The sequence below is a fragment of the Tiliqua scincoides genome, chromosome 7, assembly GCF_035046505.1.
Source record: "Tiliqua scincoides isolate rTilSci1 chromosome 7, rTilSci1.hap2, whole genome shotgun sequence".
Taxonomy (NCBI): Eukaryota; Metazoa; Chordata; class Lepidosauria; order Squamata; family Scincidae; genus Tiliqua; species Tiliqua scincoides.
In genome coordinates, this window is record NC_089827.1 from 53,891,681 (window position 1) to 53,905,760 (window position 14,080).

The following is a 14,080-nucleotide window of genomic DNA, read 5'->3' on the forward strand; positions in this document are numbered from 1 at the left end:
TCAGAAATCATAACAGAGTAACTACTTTTTAGACTGCTTCCCCATTAAACCTGGCTCCACACGAAGTCGCATGTCCCAAATTCAATCTTAAACCACCAACTTAAAAAGGGTTGCCACCTAAAAAAAACACATTTTCAAATTTTTTCCCTCTGAGCATACTGCATCAGACACAGTTGCGTTTTAAAACTCACATCCTTTCAGAAGTGGATATGAGCTTATGATGCTTCATTAAGCATATAGATTCCAGAATTGATTGCCCCTAAAATCATGAGTCACATCCACAAAATATTATTAAATAAAAATCAGTCACAGTTGCCTGCCTTGCAAGCTTTAAATATTCTCCCTGTCTACCTCTATGTAACTATTACAGGCTTGTTGTCAACTCTTCTAAATTTTACTGTAAACAACATGACTTTCTCTAGGGGCACTGAACTAACTAGGCCTGCAGTACTCACTGTGTGGACAGCTTGAACTAGGGAGCACAAATACAGTAAAAAGATGTAGGGAAAGGTTTAACTTTCTGGCCCAAAGGAGATTCTTATCCCTAAAAGCTGCACAGCAAGGAAATATCTAACAGGTGCAGATGCCTGTGTTCCACTGCTTAAAGGATGAACAACAGTACCCCAACACCTCTCCTGCAGTCAGCTATTAAGATACAGGAAATGAGACACCATGGTGCATTTCAGGTGTTGCAGTTGAAGAGAGGGCCCAACATTCAGAAAGTGACCATTTACTCACAACAAAAACTACAGAGCCATTTCTCGCTACTATAATTCCATGGTACTCGCACTGATCCAAATTTTGAATACTATGATTTTTCACAGCCATATCTGAGTTATAACAATCTTCAGATTTGTAAGTACAGTCTTTACTGACATGAGACACCATATGCTGTTTTCGTCTATGTGGATCAGTCTTGACATGAAAAGAACAAGACCAGATGGGGATGGTGGTTAGATTTGATTACAAATAACTGAAATGGCAGTCCATAGATGCTAAAGTATCCTCAAGCAGCTCACAATTATTGGACTGGTTCAGATGACCAAAGGAAGTATGATGTTATGAAACACTTGTTGAACCCCCTCCCCCAGGCTTCCTCCTCTTCCTTTATTTAGGTAGATTTAAATCATTTACATCAAGTTACCAATTTTCAGATTCATGTATTTCCTGAACAAGCATACACATTAATTTGTTTAGGTCAGGACAGGACATAAGCATGGTCTGAAAGCAAAGATTCAGCAACCTTGCTGAAGTTAAGCAACTCTGGATCACAGTCTGATCAGTGCCTAAGTGAGAGATTGCCTGGGCACCCCCATGGAGGAAAGGAGGGACCTAACTGAAATAAATGAAACAATGAATTGCTGCTGTAACAAAGCAAATCATTTACAATTAAATAGGAGCATATTCCAAAACCTCAGGTCAGCGCACATGCTACTCATATGCAAAATTTACATCTGCTGAGACAGAGAGCAGTTGTGAAATACAGTATTTCTCTGTATAGAAGTAGGGACACTATGCAAAAGCATCTATCTGAAGAATCAATGCTCAGAATTTTCCAGAAGCAGGCATAGGCGGTCACTGGGCAGTGCAGTGTTTCTACCTGAAACAGAAAGTCAATTTCATACCCTTTGACAGACACTCTAAATCAGGGTAGTTTAACATGTGGCCTGTGGGGCCCTTTTTGGTGGCCATCGAAAGCCCTGCCGCAGTCACCACCTACTGCCTCCCTTTAGCATCAGCAGTTTTTTTTATTTCCCTGCTGCGCTGTTCAGTTTCTTTTTTGGAGAATAGCACAGCATGGAGATCAAAACGCCCCATCTCACCCACTGCTGCCTCGGCCTCCTTTTGATTGAGCCTGCTGAGCGACTTCAGCAGCTCAGATCCCAGAAGTAAATGGCAGTGACATCATCATGTCACTGACCAATTATTTCCATGTCTGGGCAGTCAAAGAGGGTAATGCCATGCAGCCCCCCAGTTGTCAGTAGTTGGACGACCCTGCTCTAACCATTGTTTGAGCAAAAAAAACAAATTATGTGACCTATTGTGCCATTTACAATATTGGACCTCAAAAGTTAGCTATTTCTCTCTATTCTTTTAAATAAAATATAGACTCTTACAGTATGGGTTTAAAACAAGTTCATGAATTTAGTTTAAAAAATATGAATGTTTTGACTAATGGAAAAAAATAAATTTTTATCCATCTTGGTTAATCTTATAGGGCTGCAGTTGCATTCTTGACTTTCCTCCAATCTTTGTCTTTTTTTAAGAGATCCTCCAGAAGGAGTAGAAATCTTCAATTACGTAATTTAATTACATTAATTGTGATCTGTGCCAATGTGTGTTTTTAGCTTCTCACTCCCAAGTTTCATTCTTCTCTTCTTCACATGTCCCACCAGAAAATCTTGCATTTTTATAATCTACATACAATATTAATTGCCACCATCTCAACTTGTTCCAGAGTTGCAATTTCTAACCACAGGTACCAAAGATTAGCACCGGCCTGTGATAAAATACTTGCAGATCTATATCTAGGGTACAGACTAGGTGACTTCCCCTTCATAACACAGGCTCTTTTCTGAAAAACAGATATAAGGACTTCAAACTGCCCCCTCTTATTTTGCAGAGACAAGAAGTGTGAAAAACTTTCCATTTAACACTGTTCAGAACATGGTTTGCCTTCAAAGTATCACTAACACCACAATAAAAGAATGCTTTCCCCCCTCTTCAATAATTAAATTTAAAAATTAGGATACTGCCCTAGTCCTTTTAGAAAAGAGCTGCTTGTGACTAACAAGAACACTCCAAGTCAGTAAAAACTCATTCTTCAGAATTGTGAGGAAAAAGGGGTCAGAGAAACAGAAACAAAAATGGTTAGGGGACTGAAGCCCTGTGCTTGAGGTACACTCAGCTTTGCTTGTCACAGATAAATGCAAATGAAAAAGCAAGAAATGTTTCATTCCCAATTGCCGCATGGTAAAGTGTAAGGATACCCAAGAAAACTATGCAAGTATTCGCCTCAACACCTTAAAAGTTTCTGAGGCAAGGAACCTTAGTGAGAGTCTGTGTAAAAAGGGAAGTTCAGACAAAGAGGAAGAGAGGCTTCTCCGCTGTTTATACTCTTGGGATTCATTGTCAGCTATTAGTTATAAAGATTATTAACTTACGATAATGTCTACTTATTGTTCATTTCTTCAATTATTGACAAGTTTTTAAAACATTTATCTCTGCCTCTTCCATGAGTCTAAATAAAAATTCTTACCTGAACCTCTCAACTAGGACTTGACAAGCTCCCCAAATAATAAATAAAATAAATCATTTACGTCTGCTCCAGACTAGATGTCCATACTGAAGTAAAAAAAAAATCCACAACAGTTCACTAGCAAAAACTTTATGACATGCAATAATGAGAGTTCTCATTCTAAATGTTTGATTTAGGATTGACAGTTCAGAATACCAGAAACACCAACTTGCTATAGGTATTCAAATTAGAATCTGCAACCAACTACAAGAGAGGATTCAGTATATGCCCCTGGGGTAAAAATGTAACAGGTTTTATTCAGATATTAGGAACCTGGGCAGAAGGTTGCCTCAGGTATGGAGGCAAGAAACTGAGGCATCAAGGGCTGATGACCTGGGTAGGCAGCAGAAATGAGAAAACATTTCAACCTGTGGTACATACCAGCCCTTTTTAATCAACCTTGCAATTCTCCCACATTTAACAACAATAAGGGCAGTTAATGACTAGTCACACTATTAAATCATTGCTGTTTGTTCTGGCCCTTTTTTCTAGACTGTATGATATCAGCTTCAGGACAAAGATGACCTCCAGGTTGCTGTTCTATCCTTCAGGGGCTTCTTCACCCCTCCCACATTATAACTTTCTCTCCTGGTCCATTTTCCTGCAATCTACACAATTTCGCCGGCATTCATGGTATTTTTGGAAATCCACTCCAGGCAAAGGCCTTAAGTCTTTCACAGATGACATTGAAACAATCAAACCTGACATCGCAAAGGGGGAGAAAGAGTACTCAGCCATGCACAGCAGAAGCTGAAAATAACCATAGGTTCCCTATAGGAGAAACGGTTGATTTCAGTATAATTCACCCAAAGGAAATCTTTCCACTGCCAGATAAAAAATTAGGGGGTAAAGTAAATATTTCAGGATCTCATTTTATTGTTCCAGACTGTGTATGCTGTTCGGAAATTCCATACTGGCAGGAAATAAGGACTGTGTTATCGATTGCTTCTCTGCTGCAATGGCAGAGCTACCTCCAAGCTTTGAAATGGCACATTGCTTTTGCATATGTGCCCAAAAAGGAAAAGCAGTTCAAGCAGACTCTAGTCACAAGACCAATGTCAAAGCTAGGAAAGTCAAAGCTTCTCATTAAGTCAAAGACTAAACCCACGGGCACCACAGCTCATCTGTACTTTCTCTTTTCCATCTAAGCCACTGGAAGAAGCTTCCAGACATAACATTTACTCTACGTAGAATAACTGTAACCAATAATTTGGTGGAGACTGGAAACAACAAAACATTTTTCTACTCTTACGTAATCTGGAATGGCTTGGATGCTGGCCTACATGTGACTTTTTTCTTGTAACTGTTAGCAATCTAGGACAAGCTCCATAAAATGCACATATTTTTAATGGAAGGATTTCAAGACATAGCATTGATATAAAGAACACTATATCAATAATAGACAACCAATGTGCTAGTGAAGTACTGTGCTGTAACAGGTGCCAAAGTTTTCCTTAAAAAATGAAGTCACCATTCAATACATTAGGTCAATGATGCTCCATGCAACATTTAAACCAGTTCTTTGTCAATATATGGCCAGAGGCATCAGCCCAAGAGGGAGCAAGGACACTGCAGGTTCCCTTGGTACAGCCCAGCAAAGAGGAACCTCAGAAGCATCATTAGTACCAGAATACACATTCTTATTCTATCTGATGAGTGAAGGGGCAGGCAAGGATGTTGAGAGGCAATACTAAGTGGACTGAAATTTTAATACAGCTGTGAGGATGCTACCTGTCCACTGTTCAGGAAATAATGGAAATAAATGTTCCAGAATGAAGTGTGACTTCACATTTAATGCATAGCTAGAAGTGTTTGAAAACTTCATAGCTAGAAGTGTTATTTATTTTACTCAGAAGTAAGCCCATTATGTTCAGAAAGACTTAGGTTGTAATCCTATCTTGCTCACAGGAAACAAACACCTCTATGCATAGCCTCCATCCATTTCAAAAAACTGGTATCAAAACTGATTATCAAAAACCAGGAAACACTGTGCTTGAAGTAGGGTTATGAAATGAAGCTTTGTGTCAGATATGACACAGGCAAATATGTCACACAGAATTTTGTCTGTACTGCCTCACAGAAGTTTAAAGCAAAGGATCTAAGAACCTGGCAACTCAGAGGGCATAAGTTCTTGAGGATATAAACATCCTGGGGATGAATCTACCCTCCTTGGGGGAATCTCCTTGTTTACTCATGTGAGTTAATATCCCTGGCTCCAGATTTTAGAAAAACATGCTGTCAAATCTCTTCATAGCCATAAAAGGCTATAAAGTCCAATATATACTTAGCAGCATGATCCTGTGGCGGCTCAATTACGCAGAAAGAAGAAGCCGAATGTTCAAACATAATTTACTGTGTGAATGCTCACATGAAGAAGCCTGAGCTGAAAACAGTTCCAAACACGTCTCTCACACAGGAGTGCACTAAGCATCTGACTCTGTGGATGGTATAAACAGCAGGTACTGCAGAAATGTTAGAACTATTAGAGAGAAAGGACTACATTCTGCTCTCTGTTTATAAATTCATGAATGTATAGCCATCATAACCTGCCTATTAATGTTCTTGTGGCTTTTGAGCAATCAACTGTTGGTAGCCAGTATATTGATTCAGACCATGTCTCTGACCCATCTGAGATTATCCTCATCATATTTGTGCCATTCAGGTCTATTACAGGGATCTTTAGTTACTATTGTTGCAACTTTTGGCAATTTGTGTTTTCAACTAAAAAGTCACACACACACACCTGGAACAATTACAGTAAAATTTGGAATCACTAGGTAATAAATTCAGTTAGGAGTGTTTTTCACTTAACATTGATAATCAGCTATTCTCTTGTACAGTTACCCATTCTGGAGACAGTTCTCTCAATCAGTTCTCCTGAAACCTCTCTATACAAAAGTCATCCATTTACTCTTGCATTTGGTTGCATGTTCCCAATCCATAGGAGGATTTGCTTTATTATCCTATGGCTCCGAATTCTTCCCAGGAACCTTTGGGTGAGTGACTTAATATTTTAATAATGTTCTGAAAATCCAAGTATATGATAAATTAAATAAGGGGGGATCCATCTCTTTCTTTCTCTCTTGCCCACCCACTTAACACCCTAAAATAATTCTTCACCATGGCTTGCTTGTCCACATATGTCGCAATTCTATTCTGTGCTATGCTTTCTACTACTTACTTAGAACAATAATGACGAGGGGTAGATGACAGCTTAAAATAGACATGGCTTGGAGACTAAACTTTACTAAAGCCTAATGATGGAAAATGAGGGAGATGATGATTTTGATTATCAGCTCTAAAGAAACTGATCTTAAGAAGGAACTTGGGTTTGATCTACACATGCAGCAAAATGAGGTCAGAGTAAGATGAGAGAGTTCTGAGGTGCTGGAATTTATGATAAGACTTCAGATAGCAGGCTATAGAATCATACTTAGGAATCATACTATTTAAAAAAATCCCCACAAGTAGAAAAGCCAAGCAGAATTAGGAAACCAGAACAGCAGGGAATGTGTTGGACCAGGATTTCTTTCCCTGATGTGCTATGATGATGTTTTCTAAACAATGGATGTTTTGTTTTATTTTACAGTACAGAATTCAAAATGGCATTACCCACCTGCCTTCTCAGTCTGCAGCATGCTCAGATTGGGCAATAGTTTTTAAAAGTGAATACTAATACTACCAAGAGTGAATATTACATCAACTCCCAGTGACATGTTTGCAGCACCTGCATTCTCCCTGTTTAGCTTCAGGGAAAACTATGCACAGCCCTGAGGGGTGGATAATGAGTAATACATGCACTTAGGCAAATACCACTTACCAACTAAAGACACCTGAGACACTGATGCACTTGACTCTTTTCTGCACAGACTTCAAAAAAGAGCTGTGGCCCAGAGAAGAGGATCCATCAGGCACCTGCCACAGAGCAATGCCCAAGGATGGTACATGAGGCTTGGGGGGGGCAGTGTTTTGTCCTTTAAATGTTATTCATCCCAAGGTGTCCAGGTGGGGTGGGCTATGACACAATGAATAAAATTTGTATCACATAAACAATATACAAGTTCTTCAAGGGCCATCTTTAACATACCCCAAACATCTGTCGGAGGTCAGGGTCTCGAAAGCGGAAGGGAATGTTGGAGACATGCAGCCGCTTTGGAGTAGACTTGCTCTCAGTATTCTCATTGCTTTGTGTCTGTGACTGCTGGCCATCTGTCTGTGCCCCTCCTTCTGTCTGCTGCAATAAAAAAAAAAAGAGTGGAGAGGAAATCACAAAATATCCAGCCAACATTTATCTGTTTATCAGCCCATGTCTTAGGTATTTACACCATCCTCATTGACCTGGTACCTGAGCACCTTAGAGTAAGCTTGATAAAAACAGCAAAAACAAGTAATCCTTTGTTCCTCCTCATCCTTTCAATGAACAAACAGTAAGAGGATATCCACAGAACTGGTTATTGCAATATCAACTGCACCAGTGTCATTTAAGGTGTGGATTCAAAATAATACAGATAAAGTGATGCAAAGCGCTTTGCCAGTATATTCATTGCCGAACAAGTAGTTACATTTTTACTTTTAAACTTATCCTTTCCTTGAGGCACCATTTCAACTTGTGTACAAGTTAAGATATACAAGTCTAAATTCACACTGAGTTAAGCATGTTCCGATTTCTCAAATTTACAAGGCTTCTGGCATGCTTCCATTACCTTTTAGTTCACAGCCCGAATACAAAACTTTTAAATGGCATAAAACAAGACATGGGATTCACAAAGCACTTTAAGGTATTCAAAGCACTTCACATACATTATCTTGTCATGATAATTAGAACAACCCTATAAGGTAAGTCAGTATTTGAGCCCCCATCTGCAACTGGGCCGGGGGGGGGGGAAGAAATGGTTTGTCATGGCACATATGCAATTCAAACTGGAATATCCCGATCTGTAGCTCAGTATAGCCACTATCATCAATAATTCACGCCGATTTAACCATTATCTGGCCTCCAGGGGCCAGACTTGGAATGTCTTCAGTGACAATATATAAACATTATTATAAAACACACCATCTCTGGTGCCAGGATCTCTTTGATCCCGAACAGCAGCTGGAACTGCTGCATCACTTTGCTGCCACCTGCTGCACTGGTGGTGCTTAGCTCTTGCTAAATGGCAAGATGGAATGATGGCCTATAGCAGCACTCTGACCCATTTTTACGGTCACTAGCAAGACGTCTTTACTGGCCAGCTGTGAATGGCAGTTCAGGGAAGGCAAAGCAGAATGCTTTGTGAAACTGAGGTATTAACTGTGCGCACAGTAGAAAGTCACAGCTTGAGACATAAGCTTCTGTGAACTACTGTGGACTACATCAGATGTATGGAGTGAAATCCTCAGTAGACAGGCACATTTTTTTAAAAGATACACATACAGGTAAAAAGAATAAAACCTGAAACTAGAATTGGAATGGAAGGAAAAAAATACTGTGTCAACATGTTGTTGGCAACCTTCAGTCTTGGAAGACTATGGTATCGCGCTCCGAATGATGGCTCTGGCACAGCGTCTAGTGTGGTTGAAAAGGCCAATTCGGGAATGACAATCCCTTCCACAATGGGAGCAAGTGCAGTCTGTCCCTGGCCTGTCTCCCTGGCTATGGGCCTTCCTTCTTTGCCTCTTTGTCTCAGTCTGTTGGCAAAGTGTCTCTTCAAACTGGGAAAGGCCATGCTGCACAGCTGCCTCCAAGTGGGACACTCAGAGGCCAAGGTTTCCCTTCTGTTGAGGTTCAATCCTAAGGCTTTCAGATCCCTCTTGCAGATATCCTTGTAACACAGCTGAGGTCTACATGTAGGGTGCTTCCCCTGCACTAGTTCTTCATAGAGGAGATCCTTTGGGATCCGGCCATCATCCTTTCTCACAACATGACCAAGCCAACGCAGGCATCTGTTTCAGCACTGTATACATGCTAGGGATTCCAGTTTGTTCCAGGACTATGTTGTTTGGAACTTGGTACTGCCAGGTGATGCCGAGGATGCGTCGAAGGCAGCGCATGTGGAAAGCGTTCAGCTTCCTCTCCTGTTGTGTGCAAAGAGTGCATGACTCACTGCAGTACAAAAGTGTACTCAAGATGCAAGCTCTGTAGATCTGTATCTTGGTATGTTCTATCAGCTTCTTGTTGGACCATAATCTTTGCAAGTATGAAAAACGCGGTAGCTGCTTTGCTGATGCATTTGTTTAGCTCAGTATCCAGAGAAAGTGTGTCGGAGATAGTTGAGCCAAGGTACACAAAGCCATGGACAATCTCCAGTTCATGTGCAGAGACTGCAATGTGAGGAGGTGAATCCACATCCTGACCCATGACCTGTGTTTTCTTCAGACTGATTGTCAGTCCAAAATCTTGGCAGGCCTTGCTAAAACAATTCATGAGCTGCTGGAGATCTTTGGCAGAATGGGCGGTGACAGCTGCATCATTGGCAAAGAGGAAGTCACACAGACATTTCAGCTGGACTTTGCTCTCAGTCTGGAGAGGTTGAAGAGGTTTCCGACTGATCTGGACCGGAGATAGATGCCTTCTGTTGCAGTTCCAAAGGCATGCTTCAGCAGGACAGTGAAGAAGATCCTAAATAAGGTCAGCACAAGAACACAGCCCTGCTTCAATCCGCTTTGGAGGTCAAAGGGGTTTGATGTTGAGCCATCAAAGACTACAGTGCCCTTCATGTCCTCGTGGAAAGACCTGATGATGCTGAGGAGCCTGGGTGAACATCCGATCTTAGGGAGAATCTTAACCGTCCCTTCTGACCAGGTCGAAAGCCTTCGTGAGATCTATTAAGGCTATAAAGAGTGGCTGTCATTCCTTGCATTTCTCCTGCAGCTGTCTAGAGGAGAATACCATATCAGTAGTGGACCTGTTTGCTCGGAATCCACACTGCGATTCTAGATAGCTGCTCTCTGCAAGTTCCTGGAGCTTCTTTAGTGCAACTCGGGTAAACAGCTTTCCTACATCGCTAAGGAGAGAGATGCCACAGTAGTTACTGCAGTCATCCGTCAACAATAGTGAGCTAAATGGACCAGTGATCTGACTCTGTAGAAGAAAACGTCTTAAGCTTTGACGTTTTAGAGCATTGTAATGCCATTGTACAAATCAATGGTAAGGCCACATCTGGAGTATTGTCTCCAGCTCTGGTCGCCGCATCTCAAAAAGGATATAGTGGAGATGGAAAAGGTGCAAAAGAGAGCAACCAAAATGATTACTGGGCTGGGGCACCCTCCCTATGAGGAAAGGCTACAACGTTTGAGCCTCTTCGATTTAGAAAAGAGGCTCCTGAGGGGGGACATGATTGAGACATATAAAATCATGCAGTGGAAGGATAAAGTGGATAGAGAGACGCTCTTTTCCCTCTCACATAACACCAGAACCAGAGGACACCCACAAAAGTTGAGTGTTGGGAGTTAGGACAGACAGAAGAAATATTTCTTTACCCAGTGTGTAATCAGTTTGTGGAACTCCTTGCCACAGGAAGCAATGATGGTATCTTGCCTGGATGCCTTTAAGAGGGGACTGGACAAATTTCTCGAGAAGTACGTTACATTAACATTAACATTAACAATATTTATATACCGCTTTTCAACTAAAAGTTCACAAAGCGGTTTACAGAGAAAAATCAAATAACTAAATGTTACGGGTTACAAGTCATAGTAGGTATGTGTAAGCTCTTGGTTCTGTTGAGGAACAGTCACTAAGATATTCAGATTTTCCAGGTTTGTTCCCCCACTGGTTTATGAATACACTGGGCCCACACTATCTGCAGGCTTCGCATTCACAGATTTGATCAACCATGAATCGAAAAGTACTGTATTAAAAAAAATTATTCCTCCAACTCCGCCTGTTCTAGTCTTTGTTTTCCCTTTATGGAGTCCGAGGAATAATCCCTCTCTGCAACGCAGTATTGTTTGATCCATACAACAGTGCCCCAACAAGACTCACTAGCTTCCAGTTGGATCGGAGTGGCTGCCACCACCCTGAAGAAGAAGAATCAGGCAGACAGGCAGTGGTGCCTTCCTGTAACTTCTGCTCTCTACCTGTCCTTTGCTTTCCCTTTATGGACAGCAGAAGCTACAGGAGGGGAGGCAGCACTGGCGCCCCCACTCTATATGGAGGTGTCACATCTCAGCCCAGCCAGTTGTGAAGCCGTCCACTGGAGGAGGGGGTGGCAGTGCCACCTGTTCCAGATGATACTAGAACTGATTTGGCTATCTAGCTTTGTCACCTTCACTCACAATTACTTCCAATTTGAAACCAATTTATATCCTCAGGTCAATCTGCTATTGCATGGGTCTACAATATGACAACATAGTCATGGCTGATTTAGTGCAGTGCTTCCTCATCTCATGTCCTCAGAAATCTTGTCTCTACCTGAGTCACACTGATCACATCTTTATCCTCTGGATCAGGGGTCTCCAAACCCTGGCCCAGGGGGCAGATGCGGCCCTCAGCGAACCTCTATCTGGCCTATGACCAGCCTCTGGTCTCCTGAGAGTCCCTGGCCCAACTGACCAAACACAACCGGAGCTGTGCTTGCGGGGGGGGGGGGGGGAGGAATAGGAGTCTATTTAAGTGTGTGCTTTATTTCTGTGGTGTATGTTGATGCTTGGAGAAATCTTGGAAATTTGAACCCATTCGTTTACTCATTCATCTAAATTCCATCTCTAATGTATTTATTTGAACTTTATATTTATTTTTTATTTTAAAAGACCTTAACACTGTGCCAGATATTTGATGTGGCCCACAGGCTGAAAAATTTGGAGACCCCTGCTCTGGATCCACAGGCAGTAGGCCCTTGAGAAATTCCACCAGGACACCAACAGTTTTCATCCCCCCAATAACTTGAGAGTGAATCACTGATTGATCAGGTGCATTTTCTGGATACTACTGTGCAACTACATAGTTATAGACACTACACTATACCAGAAACCTACTGACTGCTACACATATCTACATTCTTCCAGATTTCACCCAGAACACAGCCATGACTATGTTGGCATACTGTGGACCCATACAACAGAAAATGACCTAAGGGGCCCAAAGGTGTCTTTCATTAGAGCCCCAAATACCTCGCAGTGATCAAATTTGGGATATCTATGGACTGCTGTCATGCCAAGCAATACATTCATACATTTGCGCTCACTAAAGATTTCACTAAAGATTTCATGCATCTGGTGAAGTGAACAGTAGACAACAAAAGCTTTTGTCTCTAACTGTAGCTTTCTAAAACACACTGAAGGATAATTCTTCAGTTTCTTCATTTTACTTTCCCTTCCTGGAAATGTGGCTAACAGCTGTTTTCCAAAATTTATTTTTCACATTCTAAAATATTTTAGACATCACTTTTTCTATAGAAATTTGGTACACTGAAAACAAATATTCTATTATTTGATTAAATCTGATTGCTTCTCTTAGGACAGAAGTTGTCTTAAAAATAACTTTTCAAACTAAAATGCTGCACAAAAAGGCTTTGCTCAAAAAAGAATGCTTCACTTTTTTCTGGCATGCTGAGTTAGTATCAAACACATGGTAACAAAATATGTATCATTATTCCCTTCCAATAAGTAATTATCACCATCTGAAGTTTTGATTAGCATCCCGTTTGGTTTTCAAGGATTTTGACCTCTGAACTTCAAAATACAGCTTAGGAAACAACAGATTCAGTTTCAGCAGAACCAAACCAAACCCAAACCCAAAATGATTTGCCCAGTTTCGCAAACATATTTCCATTTTCTTTTAACACTGCCCTGGTCATGCTCTCTCTTCTAGATATGACCTTGGACTTGTGTAGGAGCTTCACAAGACAAACAAAAGCATATTAGCAGCATACACTCACAAAAGAACATGCTGAATGAAACAAGAGCAGCTTTCAACTTTGCTTCAATCAGGCAATGAATGCAATACAAACTCCACTGTGCATCTTTAGCCACACAATGCAAAAAACAAGACAAACAACTGGGGTAAACCAATTCCATTCAAATCAAGAATCAATTTCAGTCAGCCTGAAATATCAGACAAACACGAGTTTCTTAACAAAGGTACACCTGATCACATCACAAAGATACTGTTTACAGCTGCTTCCATTTCCCTCCTCACTACACTGACAAAATTATCTCCAAACAAATGCATGGTGCACCCTAAGGGGAGAATCAATGTGGCTGGCTTGTGATTAAATCACACCACAGTGTTTGACAGTTTTATTTTTATGACTTCGTCAGAGCCCTCTGTTCCCCAGGGCAAAACTGTCCAAGGAGAAGGACAGAATCCATGATGTCTCATCAATCATCTATGCACACAATGACTATGAAATAGTCTCCCAAAGAACTCTCGGATAACATTTAGCTCCCATGGTCCAAAGGATCTCTCTTCAAATTGTTTTTATTCGCACTTTGGAGCACTGCTAATGCAAATTTCCAAATTCTAAGCTTCTTATAGCAGATGGTGAAATTGGCAAGTTGACATAGTTTTCCAGATGGCCACAGTCATACTGCCCATCATCCTCACTCTTGGTCACAAACAGTACTGACAGAGCAGGGAAACTGGGAACATGTCTAAACTGGTGTTTTCAATGTAACAGACCTCCCTAGAGGGCTGTGAATGGTTGCTAGGGGTGTCCCAGCACCTCCCCAACCTCTCCCACCAGACATCTTTATCAGGCCAGAGAGGAGAACACCAGTAGAATATCTCCTCTTCAAAACCAGTGCATCAAGAGCGTCTGTATGTGCCACTCCTTGTCTTGACAATGCAGAACAAACAAG

The 14,080-nt window shown here is 41.2% G+C and overlaps 1 protein-coding gene across 9 annotated transcripts in view; it reads right to left on the reverse strand.

Annotated features, from left to right (window-relative positions):
* RBFOX2 (RNA binding fox-1 homolog 2) overlaps positions 1-14,080 on the reverse strand; it is a 211,174-nt gene that overhangs the window by 43,749 nt on the left and 153,345 nt on the right. For 7 of the 9 annotated variants that reach the window (XM_066634151.1, XM_066634152.1, XM_066634150.1 and 4 more), the window contains one exon: positions 7,386-7,532. In XM_066634151.1, the coding sequence (XP_066490248.1) occupies positions 7,386-7,532 (147 nt within the window). The remainder of the gene's footprint in view (positions 1-7,385; positions 7,533-14,080) is intronic. The other 2 variants (XM_066634148.1, XM_066634149.1) reach the window with 1 other exon arrangement.